Genomic DNA, 27,645 nt, shown 5'->3' with positions numbered 1-27,645 from the left:
AAATGAGAGGGTGATTCTGTGCCAGTAACTAGCAGTTACCTCTTCTTCAACAGCGTGCTATTTGCATTTTGTGTACACTGAAACGCAAACCCTTTCCCACTGTACTGGTAATTCAAGCAATTGGCTTCCTCCTGAGGGTGTTCTTGAACTCATTGCCATTTCAGCTGCATCTGGTCATTTCAGACCATTTTTTCAGCTTCTCATGATTGGAGTGAATTCTGGCATTCTTGCAACCATGCTAGATTGTATTGGCCTGAATTTCAACACATATATTCTTCTCCTTCTATCTTCCACTTTAATGAAAATGTTCAATACTCAGATCCAAGGCGTACCTCTTGGAAAAAGTATGGAGTGAAGAGTCTCAATTTGGGTAGTTATAAAACCTAATGACTATTCACATGTTTTCTGTAGTTTCACATGAAGCTTCGTAGATTTCTCTCATCCATTTTTTCAGTCTGGACCATTATAACCTGCTTGAGTTTGTCATACAAGAATGTAAGAATTTCATTAGTCAGTGTGTGACATCTGTTTCTCCCCATCCTCAAGGCTAAGTTATCTTGTTACAGGAGAAAATTAAATTGGCATGATTTCTACTCGGGGGAAAAAAAAATCAGTGTGACCTTTTTGTTTCCTTCATTTGCTTTGATGTCTACAAGTTCCCAATTTTCAGAAAATCAAAGTTCAGTTCAGTGGTCTTTTACTTCCTCAGCTTATTGGTTTGTATTGTACCCTTTTTAAGATTATAATTGCCATTTAACCATTTCCAGTTTTCCTGGATTTTTTTTTCAGACATCTACTACTAATAATTTTCAAAAATTACTATTAGTGACTCTGAAATTGGGCCTGCTGAGATATTTTTCAGATCAGCTCATGTAAGTACGCGCCAATCTGCTGCATTTGTACTGATCTTACTTCTTTGTCACCAGTTGTCTGGCTCACCATTGATCTTCAATGACAACTGAAGGGAAAAGGAAATAGGAACAGGTCTCCAGTTTCATTTGCGGGCTGTCTTTCATTTTTGTTGAGCAGCAAATTGATCCAATTTGGTCTTCCTCTTACTAGCACTGTACTTGAAGAATAATTTCTCCTTGACTTTGATATCTCTTGCTTTTTGTCTCTTCTATTTTAACCTTTCTGATTTTGGCCTAACACCCTCATGCTGTTCTTCTATACCCATTCATAGTAATCTGACCTACTTTCTATTTTCTTAATGCTGCTGCTGCTTTGGTAAAGGAAGCTTCATTGTTCTTTTTCAACATTCTGTCTGTCCTTTGCATTGGAAGAGTTTGTGCTTGTGCTTTGATAGAGTTTCCTTGAGGAAGTGCTAGTGCTCTGGTTTTATACATACAAGTCTTGTAACCTAATAGGTTTCTGTGTTTATATAAATCTCTCTTCTGGCCTAGTATTTTTGTTTGGTTTTTCTTTATTATTTAGTCAATATTTGGAAGTCTCTTATTTCATAGTAGTTTCTACCAGTGTAACCTTTTATCTTGATGTTTTAAATCAGTTTCTACTCTGTAACCTCTTCCTTCCATTTCTTTATTTTTTGCTTTGTGTTTAAGGAATCCAGTAACCTTTATGGATATCTGTTTGTTGTATTATGCCTTTTGTTTTGGGAGTTATAATTGTCCATAACAGTAAAATTCAGCACCTGAGGTGATCCTGCTAATTGCTCAGAGCCCCATGAAACCTAATCTTTCTGGGTTTGTAATTCTTACACACTCACACTGTGAGAGCGTTCACGTTCAATTTTTCCTTTTTAATCCATACGCATATTCAATATTCATGTGCTCCCTCACTCCATGTTTCTCTCTGTATAATGTACCTCAGAGCAAGTAAATGGATTCTCTTTGCACAGTGCCTTCTCTGCCCTTTCCTTGCCTGTCTTGCCTGAACAAGTACAAAGACTTATTCCAAAATGAGAACAAATCTCTAATTGAAATTATATTTTAGGAAGCACAGCATTCAATAACGTGGTAATTTAGAGAGCATGACATCCAGCTCATTTTTTGTCATTATCTTCTTGGGTACTCATCTCTTGTGTTCTTCCTTAGATGGAGTGAGCATTAACTTGGCTTTGCGACAGCCATTAAGATACCTGTTGTTCCTTTGTAATTATATCTTAGCCAAGAATGATGACAGATGTAGTGCATACCTCTGAGAAACCATGTTCCTAAAGAGAGTAAATGAAACACAAAAATGTGGGAAATCTCTGTAGAGCAATGTTCTTTAAAGGCCTTTTAGGTTCATGTGGGGTTTGTGGCAGGGAAGTTTAATTCAGTCACATTTCAGAGTTATTGCAGACTTAAACCATCAGTAAGAGGTTTGGGTAGCAGATTCCTCAGTAAACAGACTCAGGTTTGCAAAAACATTTTCTATCTCAGTAGCTTGTCATGAGGGGGTGCTGGAGCAACAGTTCTTGCTTTCCCCTCCTTCCAGGCTATGTTTGGTGAAGGCTCTCTGATAGCTCTGTTATGTCAACTTGTTTCCATAGATCTAGTAATTCGTGAAAGTTTTAACTCCATACTGTTCAGGGAAAAGATGACTGGGAATAAGAAGTGTCAATTTGATCACATGTGGCAGTTCTTTTATCCTGAAATTTTGTCTACTTTTCCCAGCCATGTAAGCTGGAGTAATGGTTAAACAAAGCCATTCAATTACTTAGCTCTTCAAACTTGAGGCTGAGAATAAATGCTTAATTGCTGGATGGGAGGACTTCTTACTTGTAAGAGGTTGCCTAAAATTAGGATATGTATAAATTTTATTTTCTTTGAGATAAGAAATCACGACATAGAATGTGGTCTCTCTGGAAGAGAACAGGATACAGCTCCAAACTAATATATATAATATAATATAATATAATAATGTCACTTCTTTCATCTGTGCAGCAATGTATTCTTGATGTTGATAATACTCTAAAACCCCTTCTTTTCTTCTTTCAAGATTCACAATCGATACGAAGGCAAAGACATTTCAAAGCACAAGCGAAACTTGGCTATAGCAGGTGGTGTAACCTTATCTGTAATTGTTTCTCCAGTTGTAGCTGCAGTAACTGTAGGTAAGCAAATACTATTATTTTGTGTCTTGGTAGCACCTTGCAACCAGAACTCTATAAACACTTATGAATAACACAGGTGAGATAGGTGCTGTAGTTTCCTTTTATAGGTGAGGAAACCAAGACAAGGAGGAGTCTGAGGTTATACATTTATTGTGGCAGAATGAAGAATACAGTACTTGATTTTAATGTAGCATTTCCTGAAGAAGTAAAAGTAATTTTTATCTTGAAAATTGAAGTTTCCACATTGTCACATATGGCTTTTAAGATGGAAGTATTTAAAGGTTTTTTAAATGACCAAGAAAAAAACTGTTGCCACAGAGTCTATTCATATTTTAATAACTTCATATCAAACTTTTCTCAATGCAGAACAAAAACAGTCTCTTACTCTTAGCATTGCAATAGTTGACACTTGCTTTGCTCCAGGAGTCAGTTTGAATTGCATCACACTCTTTCTCATAGTGATTGTTGAGGATAGCATTTAAGGAAAATCTTGCTGTTCGTTACAAAATAGTTGTCTCATCTTCCCAGGTAATTTCAAGATCACTGTAAACCCAGATTTTTTTTGAAAGGAGGGGACTTGTCTGACACTGCCTTGCTTCTTTGTTGCAGCACAGGCATCTTCACAGTTGCACAGTAAGCTGCTGAGGATATCTGACTCACACTAAGACCCACCATTGCATTTTAAGCTGGATCATCCCCATGTACACACAGTGTTGTCTGCAGTGTTCCCCCTTGTGCCAGAATCAATGCTCAAAGAGTAATGAGTAACCTCCGGAAGACAGGGCCACTTTTAGCAAGTGATGGTTCAAACTGACCAGGAGGCTGTGGCTTTAAACTGCCTGTTATCAATGGTGGACCACTGTGCAAACAAGGATATGCCAGCCATGAAACTGGTGTCAGTCTGCATTGCATTTTTCTCATGTGGCTGTGGTGTCAGATCCCTGCTAAACAGGTGGTGGGACACAAAGTCTCGTAGTTGTATTTATAGGTCTGTCTTACTTCATTTCTCTCAAGCTGTTTTCTTATTCCTGAACAGAGATGAAATGTGGCTTTTCAGGGAAAGCAGTTAGGTTTTATTTTGTGGAGTTTCACTCTTGCCTCATTGCCATTAACACATGGCCTCCAGTCTCAGGGCATTGTGTAGTTTCCAGAATAATGACCATAAGAATATGGAGTTCCTCCTTGAATGGGAGAAATTTCTAGTGAAGACTTCATGTAATTGTAACCCTTCTTTTAGATTAGACTGAGGAGCCTTTCTATTAGGTCTGCTTCTCTCCTGACTTTTTCAGAATGTGCCAACTTGACATTTTTCAGTCTGCTCATTTTTGCACTTTCTATATACTTCCATCAGCAAAGCCCTAGGATGATTTAATTCGTATGCCAAAGGACTAACTTTCACAGTCCACTTGAAGTGGTGGGATTGGATGTGTGTATATCTGTGTGTGCTTTAGTCTGCAGAACCTTTAACTGGTTTCCCTTAATTCCTGCCACCCTGCTCTGCAGAATTGTTTACTTTTAAGGAAATCTTATATTGAAAAATCCCAGAGTAATAATAATGTTAAGGCCTATTAAATTGATAGCAAAGCCATGTCTGCCTTCAGTGGATGTAAATTGAAGCCTCTTATTAAAGCAGTAGAGGTACTAATATTTTTAGTTGAGTAACATTTGAAATAGATCTCTGCTATTTCTGCCTCTCAGGTGGAACATTATTACAGCCCCCAGTGGAGCTTTTGTGAATATTGAAAGTACTTTAATTTTGTTTGTAAAGTATGTTATGGACATACTGAAAGTATTAATTCATCAGTCATTAAGCTTCTCTTCCTGCCAGTGCTGACAGAGGACATTCTGCCTGCTGAAAGTACTTTCCTGTCATTTCACCGTAGTGATTTACCAATACTTCTTAATTTTGCTCCTTCCTTATCTATTTCAAATGTGATATTAATCAAATATTAAGTAATCTTGGAAAATGAAATTGCCTTTATGAAAGGCTCTAAAATAAAAGTCACTTTTAATGAAAGACTGTACTTCCCTCTGTAGGTATTGGTGTTCCTATTATGCTGGCTTATGTGTATGGAGTTGTTCCAATTTCCCTCTGCCGAAGTGGAGGCTGTGGTGTGTCAGCTGGCAATGGAAAAGGTGTCAGGATAGAATTTGATGATGAAAATGATATAAATGTTGGTGGAACAAATGCAGCTGTAGGTAAGAAAATTCAGTGTTCCATTTTCTATAAATACGGGCTTTGTGACTTGTATTTTCTATCTTAGATACTAGAGTAGTTATTTGCATTTGAGGCTGCTTCTGCTCATTGCTGAAATTGAACTTCTCAGATGATAATAGCTCCTCTGTGTCATTTTGTGTTGGGCTATAATATAAGTATTAAAGCTTTTCTTGCCCACTTTAATCAAAGCCAGACTGAAGTCTTCTCCATAGGTAAAAGTTTTAACGTAGCATTACTGTTGCTCTTTCAGAATCCTGGTTCATGGAAGCTGGTTACATTTTTTATTTTCAATAGGGCAAACTAAAGACGGGTCTGATGCTTCAATTTTTTGATTACATGGCACTATCCTGTGTGATAGGGTTTCTCTGTATTCTTTGATTCCATGTTTCCGGTCCTATCCATGGTTAATTTTTTGCTATCTTAAGTATGTGATATCAGGCATAACCATTATAGCAGCTCCAAGAAAGGTGTCTTTTTAAATTATTTCGGGTTGTTTATGGTTTTTTGGGGGTTTTTTTGACAAAGTTATCTTTTTGTGACAGTATGTTTTGTAAATCCTTCTCAGCATAATTTCAGAATCAGCTTCTCTGATCACATTCTAGAAACAGCTGAGTGCAGCTTCTGTACCTGACGAGCCTTCTTTGTTTCTGCCCAGATACCACCTCGGTGGCAGAGGCGCGTCACAACCCCAGCATAGGGGAAGGGAGTGTCGGGGGGCTGACGGGCAGCCTGAGCGCCAGCGGCAGCCACATGGACAGAATAGGAGCCATCCGGGACAACCTGAGCGAGACAGCGAGCACCATGGCCCTGGCTGGGGCCAGCATAACGGGGAGCCTCTCGGGGAGCGCCATGGTGAACTGCTTCAACAGGTGAGGGGCGCGCTCCCACCCTGCTCTGTCCTGCTCTGCTCCTGGGCACAGGAAGTGCACCTCCTCGATTTTCCCATTTTTGGTTTGTGATACTGGTTCCTATTAAAAGGAACTGTCTCTGGGAGATAAACAGTTCATCCCTGACAAACTTACTGATTTTCAAGAGGTCCTGCCTGACCACAATCCTCAAGACTTTGATTTTGTTTAGGGTAAGTGGGGTGTGAGATCGTGTTCTCCTGCTTCCCCAGGAGAGCTGCCTGTAGGCAGGAGCCAGAGGGAGGCAGCTCATGTCTAATGCAGTTTTGTTCTCTGGTGCACCTCACCCAAAAGTCAGAACTGCTGACTCGTTCTGTCATCCAAGCTGTGCCTTCAGAACACCTGTGTGGAGTGTGCATTCCACATGGACTTCAGGCAGGAGGGGAGGCAGATGAGCACCTGGCCTTGCCAAGGTGGCAGCTTCTTGTCGCGTGCTCAATGCCTTCTGTGAATTTGGACCTTTCTGGTACTTGGCTCTTCTGCACCCTGAAGAGAAAGGGAGTGTGTACAAAGGATTGTTAGCATGTAGAATTCAGGATGGAATTTGCTCCTTAAATTAGCTGCCAACACTGCTCAGTTTGAGTAATTTCGCAGTCCAGGCCATAGAGAATAAAGACAGTGGGATAGTATCAAGAGTTCCCCTATGCTGGGACAGATGTTTCAGGCTGTGACTGCTGAGGTGGGGTATGCATACCCTCTTCTTTAAAGAGCTGAGAGTGAAAAACAAAAAAAACCACTTCAATTTCACTGTCAGAACACAGATAAACAAAACATATGGAAAAAAGCTTGTAATTTGATTTCTGGCTTATCTGCTGAGCCCAACTTAAGATTGCTCATGTTTCTATTATTCCTGTTGCAGTTGATAGCAATACAATATAAAGCAGAGTACAGAACACAGTTCTCTGCCTCTTATTTGATTAGTAGTAATTTGCAGCAGGGGAAACATGGGAACTATCATGTCATGAATTTATGTACCCTTCTGATTGTTTCTACTGTTTTTAGAGTATAGTGTACTATCTGCAAAAGAACTGTAGCTGAACCTGGAAGTTGTCCTTGTGAATCTCAGGAGGGAGAGAATCCAGAACTTTTGGTTAATGCCTTTAGGAAATTAATCTGGTTTTGCTTTGAGGTGTTTCTGTTTGCTTGGTTTTAATCAAAACGTAGTCATTTTTGACAGTGGGAATGGAGAACATGTGTCAGTAGACTAATTAAGCACATCAGTACTGGAGTGACTCAGGAACTCTATTTATTACTGACTCACTGCCATCTACAAGGTGACACTAATTTTCAGCTAGTGTGCTTTAACTGTTGTAGTATGTGTAACTCTCTCTCTTTCTCTCAAAGACTGGAAGTACAAGCAGATGTGCAGAAAGAACGATACAGTCTGAGCGGAGAATCTGGCACAGTTAGCTTGGGAACAGTTAGTGACAATGCCAGTACCAAAGCAATGGCAGGATCCATCCTGAACTCCTACATCCCTTTGGACAGGTAAGAGAAATGTGGTGAAAATGGAATATTTATAAGCCTTGCTTACTAAAGGATATTCTAAGCATGCCTCAGCTGTTCTACATTCAAGATCACACTTTGAAACAGCAGATTTTGTTACAAATGGAATTACATGTGACTGCTTACATTTTGCCAGGGTTATTTCCAAAGAGGAATGCCATTGCTATAGCTCAGTAAAGCGTTTGGTCTTTCAGACTTTGTGTTTTCCTTTGGGCTGTTTATGTGGTTAAATATTTCTCTTCACAAGATACATTCCTCTCGCTTTCACTGTGGTATGTTGGAAAGCAGCAAGAGTTTGTTCTGCCCTCCGATGGCCACTTAACACTCACGGATTCTCCCCTGTTGTAGGGAAGGCAACAGCCTGGAAGTGCAGGTGGATATCGAATCCAAGCCAGCCAAGTTCCGGCACCACAGCGGGAGCAGCAGCGTGGAGGACGGCAGCGCTGCCGGGCGCGGCTCCGCCGGCTGCTCCGGCCCGCCTGAAGGCAAAGCCGGCGCCACCAAGTGGTCCAAGGACAGCACGGCGGGGAAGAAGTGCAAAGGTAAGCTGAGAAAGAAGAGTAGCATGAAGATTAATGAGACGAGAGAGGACATGGATGCTCAGCTGTTGGAACAGCAAAGCACAAACTCCAGTGAATTTGACTCTCCCTCTCTGAGCGATAGTATTCCATCGGTAGCAGATTCGCACTCCAGCCATTTCTCTGAGTTCAGTTGCTCAGATATGGAAAGTATGAAAACTTCCTGTAGCCATGGTTCCAGCGACTATCACACTCGCTTTACCACAGTCAGTGTTCTCCCAGAGGTGGAAAACGATCGCTTGGAAAACTCTCCACAGCCAAGTGGAATCCCTGTGCCTGTTCCAACAGCTCCAAGCACTGATGTTCCACAGCTGAGTTACATTGCTGAGGAAAGCATTAATAATGGATCTTCGACAGACGTAGATTTAGGTGTTGGTGAAACATTGAAAGAAACAAACAACAACCACTCACAACATGCTGTGGAATTAAGCACTGCTATTCAGACTGAAATTTAAATCTGTAAGTGCTGCAAAAATATCTTTGCCACTAAAGAACCCTGTCTGAAAGCTGGTTGAATCATAAGCGACTTCTGTAAGTTTCAGGTGACCAGCAGAAGCAAGGTTTTGATATAACTTCATTTTCTATATACTTGTCTGATAAGGCAAAATACTTCATATGCATCTTCAACCTGTGTGAAGAGACATGAAGGCTTTAACCAAGTGCATTACAGCAGTACAAATATGTCCATGTTTTGTATTTTTGCCACAACTTTGCTTGAAAGCGTATACTTGGTGTATTTAGATAAAAATTGGTAAATTCTTAATATGTTAAATGCTGAAATGAATAATATGTCCTGCACTGTTCACTTGGAAAATATGAGGTTTGGGGTAAAGGGTGTTAGCTGAGCATTAGTGACTTAAAACCATTCTTGTGTGAACTCTTAAATTTAAGGGAAGCGAAGACCTGCGGAGACCTATACAAACATACTTCAACAGTGAATATTCAGAATGATAATTTTGTTTCATAACTGGACACACTGTATTTAGAATGCATGTAGAATGAACTGCATATCTTGAGATGGATGTAGCCTGTGTCAGAAGTGTTTGTATGTGTGCACACTTTGAGCAGGGTTATGGCTTTTACGTAATTGTAAAACATAAGAAATTGGTACTTAATAGGAGTGGAGACATCACCTGTGTAGAACAGTGGGGTTACCTATTAATTCATGCAACCAATCATGCAGCAGATAAGGCTACTATATAGTGTGTAAAAACTGTAAAATAACAATCCAGTGATTTATAAGCATTGTAGACAAGCAGATGCAGTCACCTTTCATTAGGGGGAAAATTGGTGCCCCATCCATTCTTGGTGCCTTTAGAAAAGACTGGGTTTGAAGTGCCTGGTCGTTTGAGGATTTTACTGTAATGTTTTCCAGAATATCCTCTTTGGCCACCTTGGATCACAAAAGAAAATCCTAGTGAATAAAATGACTGTCATAGATACAATAATGAGGTATTGGCCTACCAAAGACTCACTCAGGCTTTAGTGGACTTGACATCTCTTTGCAAGACATGCCTGTCTTCAGTCCCGGAATCTTAAGTGCAGTGCAATGACTGCCCAAGTGCAAAGATGGGCTCCAAATATGCTTTTTTCTTTTTCTTTTGCATATGGAAGATGTACAGCTGAACACAAGCTGAAGTTGGCCAAAGCGCCTGCACTGTTAACATTTTTTTGCTAAGTAATTCACTAAAATGGAAAAAAAAGTTGTGAATCTCAGAATAACAGTTAACAATGTTCTGTCTTGTGTTTCATGTATTGCCATGCCATTATGGTGCTACTGGAAGTTTAGTTGGATGAAAAGAATGCCATGAGCTACAGTCCTCTTCCATGACTTACCCTCACCAGTTTCAGTAATAGCTTATAACACTAGTGCCAGTTATGTTATTTGGTAATGCTTGTTACAGTATTTGTATATTTGCAATTCGGTTTTGCTCAATAATATGCGTGTAAACTGCATATCTGAAATAAATGTCTAAATACTGACTCCTGGTGGTCTGTTGTGTAATGTGCTGATCAGCCTTTAAAAACTGGTATGTTCCCAGGGAGCCGTTTTCCCGGTAAGGTGCTGGCTGCTCTTACCTCTTGCTGCCTTTAAATATTTTCATTTGATTAGGTGTGCTTTGAAAGTTGAATGCTCTGATTCTTGGAAATGTAAGATCTAAAGTCACTTGCATTTTGTATAAGACTTCAGCCTTCTCTAAGATGAAAAGAAATCTGAGCTGTGTCTCTGGCAGGCAGGACAGTAAAAGGTTTTGTGAGAGGGATGTGGTTCTGGCATGAGCTCTGTAAACAAAACTGCACTGTCTTGGCACAAGTCAGATTGCTGACTAAACTCAAAACTCCACTTTCTTCATCTAAAGTGATGCTCTTCTCAGTTCACGTGGCCTGCACAGAAACACCACAGATTGGCCAGAGTTTCTGGGTAACACCTGTTGATTTTTGCTCAGCAGAACTGCCTGTTCCTTAGGCTCATTTTCTCACCTGCATCATGAGAGGCTGGGGAAGTGAGAAACTAAAACCGATGCGAATGTATTGCAGAAGCCCAAGCTGGATTGCCTTATCCCACACCCATATGTAAGTTAGGCTTCTGTCAGATGGAAGAGCTATTTCAGCAAGCTTAAACCTACCTCTTAATTTCTCAGGACCTCAATTTTGCTGTGCAGGTAATTGAAAATTACTCTTGTAAGTAAGTTTTATCATATAGTACCATTATTTTCAGTCACTCTGAAATCATCTGATAATTTTATGCATCACTTTAAGAGGTAACGTTGACAGACGGGTAAGTTTTTTCTGGAGATAAGTTTTTAGCAGAAAACTGTTTTGCTGATTAATTTTGTAACATTTTTTAATTCAAAGGTAATATTTCATATGTGAGGAAGTCTTAACAGCACCAATAAATTTAATGCAGCACCGAATTTTGAGTCTATAAAAAAAGTAAAATATACACTTCCATTAATACACTAATGCAGAAGATGCTTCTGTTATTTACGGATCTATTGTAAGAATTCAATAAAGCAAAGCTTTTTTTTTTTTCACTGAAATAAATCTCAGGAAAGAGGAAGTTTACATCTGGTCTCCCAACACGGTGGTTGTTTTTCAGAAGTATTTTTCATGATTCATGGCCAATTTGACTAATTCATGTCAGATTGTGGATCTTGAGGAAATTTATTTTAATATCAGCTGTATCCGAGACTGTTTGAGATAGTTACAACATTAAATAGATAAAAGCTATCATAAAAGCTTTCCTCATGATGTTTGCATGTCTTTTGTAGCAAAGCATTTAGGCTTGTACATCCATCCTTTTATTCAATCAGTGTCACAAAGTTTTGCATTTATGAGCTAATTACTTTTTACTGTTGCATAAAGATTTTTTGACTGACTTGCATCTCTTCCAGTCATTCAGATTGATTTTTAAATAGTTGCCTACTTAGTAATGCCACCACTCTCATGGATAATAATGCATTATAAGGATAATCAAGCAGAAGGTTGAAAAATACTAGAATTAATGAACTTAAAATCCATTAATATTCTATCTAATTCAGGTGAAACTGTAGCAGTCTTGAGTGGAAATTTTAGAATGACATTGAGATTTATTTAGAATGACTTTCTGAAACAACAAAGATCTGAAGAGCACATTGACTCTCCTGCCAGTCCTAGAGGTGACATGCTGGTCTTCTCAGATGGAATAATCTGGTGTTGCTGTGGGAGTAAAATGGTCTCCCTGTGAGGGCTGAAGAACCCCCAGGCCCGATCTGGGTGAGCAGCACAATCCCAGACTGGTGACAATGTCCTTGTTACCTTCAGTCTCAAAGGGTAGGAGTGGCTATGAGGTACTTGGTAATCAAGAAACTGGTGTGGAGGAAAAGGAGGAGTTTGATCCACAGCCTCATGGGTGGCACTGAAGTTTTGTGCTGAACACACCCCCAAGTCTTGGAAGATGACTCTGGAGCTGAATCTGCTGTCGCACCTCACTTGTGTGCCAGGCCAGGTAACTGAGTATCCTTGAGATGTGACTGTCTCAGCACCTGCTTGCACACAGGTACCCAGTACGCTGCAAGGCACAGCTCTCCTTGCACCAGATCCTGCTGAGCTGGCTTGACAAAAGGACTATTTTTGCTTCCATCTCAGCAATAAGGACATTAAAATTCCCAACAGCCTAAATCGGAGTGGCTGTGTTTAGGCACCAGACCAGTGCTGATGGGGTTGTGTGGGCTTGAGCTTCCCTTTCCTCGCAGGTTGCATGCTCAAGACATTTCTGAGCAAAGCATTCTGTGTGATGGGCACTTCATCCCCTTACAATCCCCCCCTGCTTACAAGGGAAACCACTCTTACGTCACTGACTGTATTTACAAGGGTGGCATTTAGCAAGGGGCAAAGGAGAAGTGGCACAGGGTTGCAAGGAAAGGGCACTGCCACAGCTGGAGGCTGTGCCTCCACTGAAATGTTACATCCCAAGGGGTGGACGCAGGCAGGCACCCAGGGAACGAGCGAGGACTGGGGGGGAGGTGATATTTCATCCCCGTTCAGCCAGCCGGGGGGAGCCCCTGCTCCAAGTTGCCAGCCCTTTGTCCCTTGGGGTAGCTGCAGCTCACAGGCGCTGAGCAGAGTTCCACTGACTTGGGTCATAAATCCTGATGTAGAGCAGGGAAGAAGCTTTGTTCCCTGCTGTTCAAAACGATGTTGTTTATTGTAATGAATAAGTCTAAGTCTTCTGCAAGGTCTGGCAGCCACAGGAGTGTTTGTGTGCAACTGGATTACGTAAAGCAGAGCAGGTTCTGATGAGTGGAAATACATCCCACATAAGGGCATGGACTGTGGTTTGCCAGCACCTGGGCTCTCACCACTGCCTGCACCCCTACACAGGGAGAGTGAAAAGAGTGGTAGCCCTGTGCTACATTGACTTTTTGGCCAGGGAAGCAACCCAGCCACACTGACACTCAGCCCTGGTAGCACCTGTACCCTTTGGGTGACAGCAGCTGTTCAGCCTGGAACTAGCTGGCTTCTCGAAAAATGTCAAAAATTTTCAATGAAAAATTTCATTTGAAGGACCAAAAATAACAACTGTGTGACCTTCTGTTCCCGTGCTATTCCCTAGCCCCAGACTGCATTTTTAGTGGCTCCAGAAATAATATTGCTCTCTTGTGTGAAAAGCACGGATGTGCTCCACGAGCAGCTGGGTCTCTGCAGGCCTGGTTAGCTCGGCTGGACAGGACACGTCCTGTGTGTGTGACTGGCTGCATTGTTGCCACCATAGGGTCACATGCACTCCCCTGCTCCCATCACCTGCAGAACCAGTGCTCTCCTCCTGCTTTTGTCCCGCTGGTGGGCTGGGTTGGTTTGTTTTTATAGAGGTGGATGTTAACACTGAGGGGATGAGTGACAAGCCAAGCGTGTCACACCATCCTGGGATTTGGGTCTCCCTGCCACAAAGCCAGGTAAGACATTTGGGGTGCTCTTCCCCCCGCCTTTGCCCACTCTGTTGTTTTTGGGCGCTTTGTCCATACTGAGCCCGTGCACTGCAGTGCTGAGGTGGCAGCTATGGTCTTACTTTTGCCTGGCAGAGCAGCCAAAGCTGCAGCAGAGATTATGGAGGGCAGAGGGAAACAAAACAGCATAAATAAAGGCCGAGCAGAGAGTAGAAACAAGATCTAAAATATGGGAGTGTTGAAAAGTCAGAGGGGCAATATAGACCAGAGTGTCAGGAATGGGGGACTGCCCAGGGGGAGATAAGCTCCTGGCCCAGCAGCAAGGAAAGCAGGAATTGAGCAGCTCTGTGGCTTCTCTTGCTGACCGTTACACAGATGGGACACAAAACGTGTTTTGCAGCAAGTCCCACAGTGAGCAAGGAGCTACTTGTGGTCAGCAGCTGCTCCAGTGCCACACCTGGGATGATGCCTTAGGTTTTAACTTCCATATTTTTCAAATCCTGTACTGCCTAGTGTGTAACTCTGAAGTTTCCTGTAGCCTGTTCACTTCTGCTCTCTCAAGCTAGGTAGACGTAACAAAGCCTCTCCGGGCCTGCTCTCCAAGGACACTCAGACTGTCCTAGGCCAAAAATGTGTAAACCAAAGCCTCTAAAGGGGGGGCAAGCTTGGGGAAATTACCTCATTAACTGAAGCTTTAATTGGAGAATTAACCCTGATACGCAAATGAACCAAACTTACAAAAGTGTGAAGAACTCGTGACCTGTCATCCATCTTGGGGTCCATCTTGGCAGTAGCATCTGGACTCCCCAGGGTGTATCTTTGAAGGCCTTTCAAATAAATACCTACCTTCATTCCCTTATTCTTGTCTAGTCTGTGTTTTTAGGTGGCCTCTCAAGGCATCAGGGATGCTGTGGCTGCCTCTGCAGAGGCCACTTGGCCTCAGCTGGCCAAGGACATTGTCTTTGACAAGTGAGCCCACATTTGCTGTTCAGCTGCAACTGTTGGGAGCTGCAGAGATTTCTCCCACTGGCCCTGAGGCAGTTTCCCAGACGAAGGCAAGAGGAACAGACTTAGGCAGGGCTTACCTGTCAAACAAATGGTGAAATCCACACCTACATATTCCATTCTGCACCCCATGCCTCCAAAATGCCTTCCACTGGTCTAATGCTGCCCCTTTAGTTTTGAAGACTAGAGCCCTTGGCTTGAGCTGCTCAGGCCAAATCAGCAGTACAGTCCCTTACAAGTGTTTGATTCAATTTTTTTTCTAAGTTCTGTGCCTTTAGAAATTGTTCTGCTTCTCCGTCAGGCCCTCCCAAATGCTGTCTAAAAAAGTAGCCAATCTCAATGAAACCTGAATGAGGCAGGACCAAAATGACAGAAGGCAAATGCTAGTGCTTTGTATCTTCAACCAGCCGAAGTTCAGTGTCTACCTTAATCTGAGGCAATCACACACACAGAAAGTGAAAACCTGTTAATTGCTAAATATCAGTTGTACTGATGATGCTTTAGGAATTAAAAGACTCATTCTTGGCACTCCAAGATGAAAGTCATAATACAGGTCAGAATTATAAGCCTAAAGAGTACTGAACGAGAAAAGAATCCATAATTTTACTTTTCAAGAAAAAACTTTATTAATTAATATATACCTGAGAAAAATTTTTACTAGAACAATATACTTAATGCTATCTCTGAAGTGCTAAGTGAGTCTGATATACATTTATATCACCTGTGCAAAGAAGGCATTCGGGTATTTAAAAATTTAAAAGCTTCACCTTTGAGGGAACTTTGTCAGAATCAAATATAAAACATAAGTAATGCCTGAAATAAAAAAAAAAAAAAACCCAAACCATACTGGTCCAAAAAAATTTAGTTTTATAACTGTATCTGTAAACAGAAATAGCTAGTATTTTAAATAATCTCATTACAAACCTCAGAGCTAAATACTTCTATTGTGAAGTGCAACCACTTGTTCTTCTGTCACTGCCCAAACAAAGTCAGAAAACCAGCCATCCTCTGGCACACACAGGAAGAAAAGTAATCCTCTGCACTAAAAATTACTCACTTGTTAAAAACATGCCCATCCATTTAATAACTGTTTCCATGACAAGCTAATATATTATTCATTCACCTTTGTTGCTGAGATGTATTGAGCCAAAAATATTTAAATCTGTTTTGTACAGACCAGGAATACTGAACAAACAGATGGCCTACAGTAGTTTTCTGAAAAATGTTAGTACTTTTTGTAAACTCATTTTAGCGAAGTTACTTCTAACTGACCCGTTTATCTTGAAGACACTTCTTTATCACAAGAACATAGAACTCACAAAATGATGTAACAAGGGATGACTGAAAGTGTATTTACCTACTGTACCATCAAGGTACTTCACAATGCACATATAATGTAAAATGTATTTTTCTGTATATAATTAACCATCTAAATAAAATCAGTATGCCAAATGAAATGAACTCTCTTACTGAACACAGATGGGCATTAAATTCTAGAGATGTATACAACTACAAGAAGAAAAGAGCAGCAAGTTTTAAATGTGCATATGCTGTCAAAACAAAATAGAATTCCGTCCAGGTGAAGACCCACTTGAATCCAGGCAAGTCTGCAGAGTTCATTCATTCATCTTCTATACATGCACTATATGCATGCAGCCAATAAACTTTTAACTTCTCAAAGTTCATAAACCTTTTTAAGTCTCTCAAGATCTTCCAGCGAGTACTGATCACTCTGGCTTTCTGAAAGTAAGTCGAACAGTTGCTGCACCTCTTCTTTTTCACTTTTGCTAAGAAGGGCCAGCACCACCTGAAAAAAACCCCCAACAAATTATTTTATAATCAGCACAGGTTGACTGAAAATCATGGTATCTGACAGAGATACAAAAATATGTGCATTGTTTCCTTTTAAGATATGAAAATTTCCTTTAGATTTCTGTGCAATTTAATACACATTCAGTCTAGGTTCTTACCTTAAATCTTTCTGCTTTGCTTAAGTAGAAAAGGTGCTGATATGCAAGGCCAGGATCTTTTCCAGCTACGTAATGTTCCAATGACTGGATAAAAATCAAAAGGATTTCTCCTTCAAGTTTGTTACTTAGCAGCACTGGCAACTTTTTTGGATCAGTAATTGTTAAAAGATCTGCACAAGCAGCTTTATCCTTATTGGCATTCACTGCATTTATAATCTGACCAAAGTCATAAGCATTGGATGGTTCTGAAACACAGAGTTTCTCAGAGGATTTTTGTGGCACAAGCTTTGGAACAGCTTCCTCAGCAGGAACGTGATGAGTCTCAGCATCTTCTGATGTAGCAAACTGTCTCTCTTCCTGTTCATCAGGTTCAGTCACCTTCACAAAGAAAGTGGCAACAGATCACTTAATGTGGACATAGAGATAACCTCAAACTTCATAAACTGCATATATCCATCATATCAATGGATTAAAGCTGGCATCCTGCTCTTCATAAAAGAAAGGCACCCCTGTTCGAAATTTCATGTCCTACTGCCCCCCAGAAAAGCAGCTCTCTAATTATTCTAAAGGCTCATAGTCAAAAGTGTGTATTTACACTGCCTTTCACTGCTTGGCACTGCACCAGGAATTACACCTGGTGAGCACTGGAGAAAGGAGGACTCTACACATGCATTAAATGTGAAGTTCCAGAAGATAAGGAGAACTGGAGTCAAGGTAGAAAACAAACATGTTTCATTTCTCTGCTGTGCCTCCAGGGCAGTACAGGCACATGGCAGCTGGATCAGGTTGTTGTTTGGAGTCTTACTGTGGAAGGAGAAAGCTCAGCATGAATAAACTGCCTCACTGTCCACTTAACTTCTCCTGAGATTGCAGCCTCTATCAAGTTTCATGAATTAGTCACTAGAAAATTAACTATGGGGCCAACTACATTTGCTAAAATCTATTTCAAACCATCAAGAGTTGTGAAATTAGTATAACCTGACTAAAACTTATTGAACAGGATCTCTCAATGCCAAGTATTTTGAAAAGTCTGAAGATATTGTATTGCATAGAACAGGGGATTAGTAATTTTTGGAAAATACTGCATTTGGCTTACAGACATTATGTTCTGTTTTTCAACAATCCTTAGAATTGAGGGAGAAAATGTGACTGTCTTTTATATAATTATAGCTTAATTAACACAGAATAATGATGATAAATTATTTTTCTAACTTTATTTTTCTTTGCAGTCTGTTTTCATGGAACCACCTTGGACTACAGAAGGTAAAAGAGGAGAGCCTCTCCACAGGGGCAGTTGTAACTGTGACAGCAAACGTAAATGCTTCCTGCATCACACATAGAAAAATTACCAGTGCCAGCAATGTAGTTAGCTGGTCTCTGAACAATGTGGTCACTTCCCAAACCTTCTCTGAACACTTGCCAGGTCCCTTTGTTTGTTGCAACTCAGAGCTTAACAAACACTATATCAGCTTATGCCCGTTACATAAAATCCATGAGCTCGTGACAATCTGAAGTACTTCAAGAACATATTTCTTTTCCTGTATTAGTAACTGCAGCCTCCATTATACCACATTCTGAAATTACATTATTGAATTACAGTATCACTGTACAGACTGTAACTGTGTATTTTAACTAGACATTTTTAAATGAAAAGGGGAAAAAGAATTCTTAAACAACCAGAAAAGCTACAATCCAAAAAATCAGATGACTGAGAAAATCCTTTCATCACCTAATTCTATCCAGAACTGTGCAAAGCTAACATTTTGATCCTGTACGTAACATTACATCCTGTGTTTCTTTTGTAAGATCCTACATATGTTTTACTCTTGCTCTTTAAGGCAGGATTTCATTTTTCACACCCATAACTTTAGGACCAGCACAGGAGCAGCCAGCACATCTGCTGATGACAGACCTCTGCCAGCACAGCCCCAGAGGCTGCCCAAGAAGTACAGACTTCAAAAGCAAAACTGCTACTTCACAGCTGCATTCTGTAAAACATGTATTTCAAAGTTTAAGCAGCTTTTGTTTACAAGGAACATATCCTCAAGTTTAGTGCCATCTAAATGGACTATTTCCCTTTCTGCTGTAGTTCTAAATACACTTGTGAGCAGTCCAAGCTTTATCACATGTAAAAATCCTCCAATATGCCCTCAAAATAACACCATCCCCCCAAAGATATAGATTCAAGATGGGCAAACAAAAGCTTTATCTCTTCATATGTGTGGCTTCTGTTGTGTTTGCTTTTAAACAATGAACAAGTATACCACCTCTTGTATGGTTATTTTCTTCCCTTGCTTTTGTCGACTGCCAGCTCCAGCACTGCTGTCAAGGTCAAGCAGTCGGGTTACATCCTCTAATTCCTTTTGTGCTTCAACAACACTTGGATCTATTAGAAGTACCTTGTTGAAATCATCAACACTGGCTTCATAATTCTGTGAATAGAAGAAAATATTTTTCTCATAAGCACATCACTAGAAAAATAAATCTGAACTACCATACTGTCATAAACAAGTAAGAAAGGTAAAAATACTGGGATCGGGACACTAAGTAGACAAAAATAATCTAAATATTGATACTGTAATTTCATTAGAGGGGAAGAAGGAAATGAGAATGAGTTTGAGTTAATACTCTAACTAAATACTTCCAATTAAATATGTAATATTAAATATGTAATATTTAATTTAATTTAATTTAATATGTAAATATGTAATATGAAAACCTATTCCCTGTATCAGAGAGCAAATTATTGAAGTTTTCTGCTTTTAAGCATAATTGCTTATAGTGTAACACTGCTTCACAATGAATACAATGTGAGTCCAGCAGGTCTGCGTACTTGCTTTGCAAATAAGAGAGCTAAACTGAGCTTTGATTAAAGATGTATCTTCCTGGGCTCCAATCCAATGGACCCTCTCCTACAGCGAAATTTTGCTAATACTTGAGGAGACTGGGATTATGTTATGAACTCTGGGCTAAACAAGATTAGGACAAACACACTGAGAGTGGTATTAGGACACAGTTCCTCAATAACCAGTCTTGTAATTTGTTTAATGCTTTTATTTTGAATTTTTTTCCATATAAATTACTATTTTTTAGACTAAATTTTCTGGAGAGATGAAGTTAATAGCATCAATTGAGGAAGACTGGAATTATCACATATAAAAACCAAGACATCTCAAGGGCTGGAGTATCAAAAATAAAGATGAAATATAGCAGTAAACAGTAAAAGACCATGCATACAGTAAAAGACCAACATAATTTCTTGTGTGAGTGGTCTAGTATTTCTTCTTTTCCCCAGCAGTATTATAAGGTTAATATTAAATCATTTGTGTATCATGGAAAAAAGTAAATCCTCGTGTACCACCTGAGGTACTTCCTCAGCACCTCAACTGTAACAGAGGAGCCAGTGTCCAAGTCACTCATACTCTTTCCCACAGAGAATATTCTGTTCCACACTGGTGGCCAGTATTCAAGGTGCAGAGAGGCTGCAGGATGTCAGCAGGTGAACTGAAGCCTGCCAGGTCATGAAGGAAGAGGGAGAGAATGAGAATTATGTGTCCCTAACAAAGGAATGCACAAAGGGGCCAGGGGGCTTTCATCAGAAAGCCACTACTAATTAAGTTAAATAATTTGAATTACAGCTGTGAGGATTCACGATTATAGAGAAAAGAGATTCTGGAACAGACTTCTGAAAACAGTAACAAGGGTCAGCAACCAACTCTACTGAATTTAGAACTGCAGCCTCCCAGACTGCCCAACAAAAATCATAGATGATGACTGTACCCAAAGCAAGAGAGTGGACTACCACCTGTAGGAGATGCTGTGTGGGGTCCTGTGTCCTATGTCACAGGCCTAATGCATCTCACTAACACTTTGTCCTGATCTTCCCTTAACTACATCTCGGCAAATCTGTAAAAAAACCACCTCATTTACTACATTAAATTCCACTGCAGCTTTTGTGGTTAAAAGTCTGGCTATTTGTACACAAATAATACTTCCCACCTTAGCTAGGTCTTTGCCAAACTACATGCCTTTAGCTTATATAATTTTTCATTAGAGAGTCATTTGTCAACTTCAGATTACTTTTGTTATTCTCTCTGGCTTTACCTATCACTTGTATCCCTGAAATGAGCAATAATGAAGGCATTAAATCCAACCACAACAAAACATTTTGAGAGTCCTCAGCTCAGACTGTTCTGAAGGAGTTCACGAACACTATGTTTCAGGTTGTCTTCAGTAATAGAAAAATAGCAATTTTTTTCTAGGATATGCAAAAAAAGCAGAAGTTATTTCTCCAATTCTCGACCTTCTTCGTGAGTGTGAATGGGTAATACCCTTTTTTTCTGTCTGGTAGAATCACTATGTACTTATATTTATACTGACTTTTTATCACGTTCAACAACATAAGGTTAGAGATGATTAATACCAGGTAGAGCTTAGCACAGTTACAGAAAAAACATTACACAAAATTAGGACTTTTCACGCTTTCAAAATTTCATAGCTACTGCAACAGAGGAACAAATGTATCACATTCCTAGGACTTTCATTTGGAATTACAACATGGGTCGAGAATAGGCTGGTATGCTGCTAAGCAGAAACAGATTCTCAGGTGATTTGTAAGCTGAGACACCATCAGGTAGTTTTTTGTTAAGGCATCAAACATAATGGAGGTCTGAGGTTAGTGTCCATTTGAAGGATGAAGATGCAACTTGGTGGACCTCCAGTCCACTCCTGCAACATGGAAGAAAGCACTTCAGATGCTTGTTTAAAGACACTTGTAAATTTAATACAAAGCAGGTGACGAGAGCTGCCATCGTGAGCCTACAGAAGCAAGAAGCTGATAATTCAACACCAAGTAAGAGCTGATGGGTAAAGCAAGGATTGCCATGAGAGAATTATGGAGGGTAAAGACTAATTTAACATCACTCAAGATGGGGAACCACCAGAGGGAGGGACAAACTGAACGACATGTTCAAATGATGGAACATGAGATTTGAAGTCACATTCAGGATGGATATGAACAATGTGTCTGCACTTATGATGATGAGATAAAAGGGTACTCTAAAAACTGTATGTAAGATGAGCGCTGTAGAGACACAACCACCGTGCAGGTGGAAAAGGCTGAGAGTACTGACATTGCCACAGAGTGACAAAGTACAGTACAGGCAAAGGGTTGTAATGCATTTGGGGGAGAGAGAAAACAATAATTAAAACCCTGGTTTAGTATGTTAGGCACTTAACTTGAGCAAATGCCAGGACAGCTTGAGATTTTAGTTTGGACAGATGAAGACAGACTTGGAGAGAATCCATTTGTCATCAGAAAAGTTATAGTAAACTCCTTGACAGATAAAGCAGACCAGGATACCCAGAAGGGGAACATTAGAACAGATTTGAAACTTGCTTAAATAATCTCCAGTCAATCCTTACTTATTACAATATTCTTGTATTTTCTCAAATTATTACATCAACATGCAGGTTTTTATGTAGCAAAAGTATTTATATAATGTTTTATGTATGCCTAATGCTCTACAAAGTAATAAATCATCACACCAAGTACTTTGTATTCACCCATTGACAGCAACTACCTCATTGCCTTTGAAGACAATAAGCAAGTTTAGAAGTGCTGAAGCATACCTGCCATGTTATTTTCCTCACCTGTAATCCTTTGTACGCTAGTGCTCTTCTATAAAATGCTTTAATATTAGAATCTTCTATCTGAAGAACATGATCACAATCCTGCTTAGCCTCTTCGTATTTATACAGTTTCAAGTAACAGAGAGCTCTAACACAGAAAAAAAGAATATACTGCAATGTAAGTAAATTCTACACTGCTGTAGTGCCAACATTATCTGACTCGCAAATGTTAATTACAATACCTCACACAATTCAGTCTCAATGGATTTTTTTTTTTAAAGTACATAAAACTATTAACTATCAAGAACATCACTGGAAAAGGCCAATTCCTGCAATAAAAGTCAAAATTCAAGTATCCCTAATGCTTAAAGTTAAGCAGATATACAAGTATTTTAAAAGCAGAGCCTATGTTAGTATAATATGATAGTATAGTGGTTAACGTAATATGGATTTCATACAGCCATTCTGGGTAAAAAAGTGCTCTGGATTAAATAAACAACACTGCTCTCTGTACCTAATTATTACTTGGAACTCTCCTCTTCAAATACTGGTCTAATCAAATCCTTCTTAGTTTGTAAAAGCTGATAAGATTACAGCATAAAGAATTATACTGCTGAATTAGGTCAACCTTTAAAATGAAGCTGATGTATGACTGTGTTCTTACTTTTATTTTCTCAGAATGTACATTTTCTCTGAATTATTACTCTTTGTATCTGAGATACTGCTACTGCATGTTAAGTTTTTAACTCAAATCATACCAGTATTCTCAAAAGATGTTGCAAAATGCTATGCTAATTAAAACACCTACTATTGCCTACTATATTTATATAGACGATTTTAAGATATGTATCAGTGACATTAATACTTGCTCCCCTTGAAAAATGTTGTTTAACAATAAATCCATTTTGTTATTATGAACACTTACCAAGTAGGAAAAAAATCCCTTTTTCACAACAGTGAGTGAAGGTATGCAAAATCCCTAATTGCAGTGAGAAAACGGAACTACTGTTATCCCACAAAGCAGCATTAGATTTTGGATCTTTACCTGTTAGTGTAGACAGTACATTCCTCAGTATTTAACTTCATGCACTCACTGTATTTATTTGCAGCTTCTTCATATTCCCCCATTTTTACAAAATCATTCCCTTCATTTTTCAACTTGTTGAACTTCTCCATGGCTTCCTCACCTACACCACAAAAGGATCACAGTGTTACGTAAGGTCAGTGCATTAGGGGTAGCTGCATGATCTGTGCAGACTAAGGATTAATGCCTGGCAATGGAGTCTCTCTGTCAATCTGCACGCAGCCATTCCTGTCCCCAGCCTCCCCTGCTGCTCTAACAAAGGCATAAACCACCAGATACATTTGGCTCAACAAATACTTCCCCATCCACCAGCGTAAATACTCTGCTGAAAGTAACAGGAATGCAACAGACAGCTTTAAGTTTTCAGTTTCTGTGTGGTAGAGAAGACCTACCTGTCTCCACTGAGATCCTGGTTTTACAATGGTGGAGATTTAATAAGCAGGACTGAAGGCCTTCCAGACCTCCATCATCACACCAAGGCAGCCACAGTTTGATCTAATATTCTCTTTGCAATCAACTACCACAATTACTATGCTAAACTGACAATGACAAACAAATCGTCACATCAGTTGGAGTTAGGGATACATCAGTAATGTTCTGTTAACAACTATTTATAAAAGATGCAGTGAGGAACCTAGAAATACCTAACTACACTTTTTTTTTTATTAGTAATACTGTGTTACTCCATAATTGACTTTCCTTCTTAATTCCACATCATTTGCTGCAGATATTTTCGCTTAGGCTACAGTTTTTAGCTGTGTTTGGAGTGAAAAACTGATCCCGACTGCAGCTTCATGCCCCTGTTGTGAGCAGACAATAATGAGCAACACAGCTCTAAGTAAACCATAATGAAATAATCTACTTTTTGCACCCTACTGAAGAATATGAGCCCCTTGCCAAGCTTCAGGTTTTCAACACTGTATATAACCAACAATTTTAACCAATAATTAAACTCACTGAGTTCTAGGAACATGGCAGTTTCCTATGCCAGAAAACTACATGTGGACTTGGGGAAAAAATAAACTACATGAAACACACAACTAAATTATAACTCAAGTTGTAAGACACAAAGAGAAACACACAATTGTTGCAGAAAAGAGTCAGCCAACAGTGAGGCTTAACTACTGACTGAACGTTATTGCTGGCAGCCTTTCAATACCAGCTATCGCTGTCAGGTCTCACTGATGCAGCAGAGGCCTGAGAAGGCAACCAGAACCTTAGAGTCAGCCTTCTGTGAAGAAAACAGTTCCACAACAATTGTTTAATAAACACAGCCTAAACAAAGCCTGGTCTATTTGAAATAGTCTGAGACATGTTTTGCATCAAAATGCTGCCCAAGCATTTGGAGGACATTCGGTACTGCAGTAATGCATTACAGACAGATAACCCCACCACTGTGACATATTTGGCCAACAGCCCAGTCACAAACTGCAGTCACCCCTGTATTAAATCAAGGGGAGATTATCTTCAGTACTACATTATACTGAAATAAACTCAAAGGGAAACCAATACTTGAATAAGGAATCACAGGGTTAAAGCCTTTGCAAAAAGAGTGTTTGATGTCAGTAACAACTGAATCAAAGGGCTTCCTTCACCTTATTTACTGAAGAAGAAAAATGAACACTGCAATGAAGGGAAAAAAAGGAAGTTTCCTAGTGTTCAGCACTCAGTGATTATGCATAGACAAGTTCAGAACATCTCTGAAACATGTCTCCTGAACGTCTTCTGCCAAAGTTGGATGTTTGTTTGGGTGGTGGTTTTTCTGGGGGAAAACTGTGTTGTAACTGTATTATGTGTCAGGGAAACCACCGATGCTCGTCCTGAGGGGCATCAGGCACAGCATCGCCAGCCAGGCAACGGAGGGGATTGTCCTGCTCTGCTCTGCACTGGTGTGGCCTCACATCGAGTGCTGAGGGCAGTTTTGGGCACCACAATGAAAGAAAGATATGAAGCCATTAGAGAGCAACCAAAGGAGGGCCACGAGCATGGTCAAGGGTCTGGAGGGGAAGCTGTATGAGGAGCGGCTGAGGTCACTTCATCTTTTCAGCTTGGAGGAAACTGAGGGGAGACCTCACTGAGGTCTTCAACATCTTCAGGAGGGGAAGCAGAGGGGCGGGAACTGATACCTTCACTCTTGTGACCAGTGACAGGACTCAAGGAAGCAGAGCGAGGGGATGTTTAGGCTGGGTATCACAGAAAGGTTCCTCACCCAGGGGGTGGCTGGGCACTGGAACAGTCCCCAGGGAAGTGGTCACAGCACCAGGGCTGACAGAGTTCAAGAAGGGTTTGGACATGGACAATGCTTTCAGGCACACAGTGTGACTCTTGGGGTATCCCATGCAGGGCCAGGAGTTGGGGTTTGGTGATTGTGCTAATTTTGCCGATGACTATCTGCTGATTTTAGATAACTTCAGAAATTACATGCTGCAGACTACATCACTTGGTTTAAAAACATTACCATAACTGTAATCCACAAAGCACATTAAATTCAATCACGTAAATTACAGTCATCTACTTTGGCTTTTCACATAGGTCTCTAAAAAGTATTTTCTAAAGCAGTTTCTTTGACATTGTTAAAATGTATTCCATTTTCTAATTAGGTTTTTTCCCTGAATGTATATTTGCATTAGCTATACATACGATTCATCTGCAATTGTTCTTCTCTGTTGATGTCTATAGTACTTGGCTTATTTTCTGAAGTGAGGCTTCCTCCATCCCACCTGTGTAGCTGAGCAGCAACTGGAACAACTGGAATTGGTGGCAGCTTCTCCCTCCAACTGGGACCATCCTGATCGATTAAAGTCTTTGTTATTCTGAAAAAGAACAGCCCCACCAACATGACTTTTCATACATTTAACTCGCACTTTAATTAAACTTACAACCAAATTAAATAATGCAACATTCTAATTTAAAATAAAACCAAACCTGAACAATCATCCTTAACAAAAAAAAAAAATTGTCACAGCAGTCAACAGTATTGCATCCATTTAAAATTCAGACTTTTTCCACTTATTTTAGAGTATTATGCTGCTCTTCAGAAGACAAGCTGATTTCTGCACGATCTGTAAATATTTAAGCCAATAACTGATGCTGCAACTAAGCTCTAAATGCTGCCTACCACATCCAGTAAAGAAATACGAAAAAAAAATCCATGTATTTATTTTGTTTATTCTTCTCAGCCGTTCATAGGTGTTACTTGTAGTAAGTGTATATTACAACATTCTCAGGCAAAATGTGATACTTAAATTTGCAAATGTCAAATGAAATCTCTTCTACAACAACTGTCTAAAAAAAGCAATGCAGGTCACAAAGTAGTCTGCATTAAGTTGCATTTTATAGTTATATAGTCAGAAATGTATCAACCAATCCCCATTTAAAAATATTTTAATTATCTATAAAGACTGTGTCTTGGGGTGACTTGATGTTGCATTTCCTATTGCTGCACTATGCCCAGAAATTAGTATTAAACTGAGCCTGAGAGAGGAGAGAGAAAAGCGTACTTTTTCAAAGCAGTTTGTTTTCATGTTCTGAGGTCACAGAGATAAAACCTGTCTGCTTCTGCAGAGCAAGGGTGGGGAAGCAGCCTGCTTGCTTTCCAGCCAGCTTTTGGCCAGTTTTTCAGCTCCTTTTCCTCCGGAGAGTTGAATTTTTGTTTTCCTGGGACTTCGGTTTTTTTCCTTTTTTCTCTGCTGGACTGTTTCAACATCAGAATACATCGGGAGGAATTTCCACAGAGGCCTTGGCCCTGGAGGTGGGCCCACCACCCCATCCCATCTCCAAGGAGGGGGAGAGAGAGATCTATGGAAGGACTCTGAAACTCTCCACAGCAAGAGGTTATATTATTTAGCATTATTATTCTTTTCCTGTGTGTTTGTTAAATAAATAGTTTTTATCTCTTTCACTTTCCTTTGAGGAAAATTCAATTTTTCCCAAACCTGGTGGGGGAGGGGTGATTGTAACCTGCCTTCTATCAGAGGATATATTTCTAACTTTGGCCAAACCAGCACAGACTGTTTAGTCTTTCTTAAACCAACACACATATATATGTCAACTATTTCCATATATGAGTGGTTCAATCCAAAATCCATTTAAGTGGGAGTTTCCCATTACCTTCTTCTCTTTTGGAGAAAGACGTAAGTAGACATAGAAAGTGAAGCCATTTAAGATTTCATGGTTCCCTTTGAAATTTTGTAGTGTTTAAAAAAAACCACCACCAATTATGAGAGTAAGAGTGAGATACACATCTCCTAATCTCAAAATGGGC

General features: G+C 39.9%; 2 protein-coding genes across 5 annotated transcripts in view; one reads left to right on the top strand and one right to left on the bottom strand.

The window, feature by feature from the left end:
* The window catches only part of RNF19A (ring finger protein 19A, RBR E3 ubiquitin protein ligase), a 57,647-nt gene extending 47,399 nt beyond the window's left edge, over positions 1 to 10,248 (top strand). For all 3 annotated transcript variants that reach the window (XM_048286784.1, XM_048286785.1, XM_048286786.1), the window contains 5 exons: positions 2,944 to 3,058; positions 5,096 to 5,257; positions 5,932 to 6,145; positions 7,526 to 7,669; positions 8,036 to 10,248. In XM_048286784.1, coding sequence (XP_048142741.1) covers positions 2,944 to 3,058; positions 5,096 to 5,257; positions 5,932 to 6,145; positions 7,526 to 7,669; positions 8,036 to 8,720 — 1,320 coding nt within the window. In that variant the 3' untranslated portion in view covers positions 8,721 to 10,248. The remainder of the gene's footprint in view (positions 1 to 2,943; positions 3,059 to 5,095; positions 5,258 to 5,931; positions 6,146 to 7,525; positions 7,670 to 8,035) is intronic.
* A 5,049-nt stretch (positions 10,249 to 15,297) lies between these two features.
* The window catches only part of SPAG1 (sperm associated antigen 1), a 47,301-nt gene continuing 34,953 nt past the window's right edge, over positions 15,298 to 27,645 (bottom strand). For both annotated transcript variants that reach the window (XM_048286368.1, XM_048286369.1), the window contains exons 14-19: positions 26,022 to 26,194; positions 23,343 to 23,484; positions 22,319 to 22,445; positions 18,934 to 19,098; positions 16,667 to 17,044; positions 15,298 to 16,503 (exon numbers count right to left, since the gene is read on the bottom strand). In XM_048286368.1, the coding sequence (XP_048142325.1) occupies positions 16,372 to 16,503; positions 16,667 to 17,044; positions 18,934 to 19,098; positions 22,319 to 22,445; positions 23,343 to 23,484; positions 26,022 to 26,194 (1,117 nt within the window). In that variant the 3' untranslated portion in view covers positions 15,298 to 16,371. The remainder of the gene's footprint in view (positions 16,504 to 16,666; positions 17,045 to 18,933; positions 19,099 to 22,318; positions 22,446 to 23,342; positions 23,485 to 26,021; positions 26,195 to 27,645) is intronic.

The sequence above is a fragment of the Corvus hawaiiensis genome, chromosome 26, assembly GCF_020740725.1.
Source record: "Corvus hawaiiensis isolate bCorHaw1 chromosome 26, bCorHaw1.pri.cur, whole genome shotgun sequence".
NCBI classification, from domain to species: Eukaryota; Metazoa; Chordata; class Aves; order Passeriformes; family Corvidae; genus Corvus; species Corvus hawaiiensis.
The sequence above is the reverse complement of the archived record's forward strand: the minus strand, read 5'-3'. Positions and strand labels throughout refer to the sequence as shown.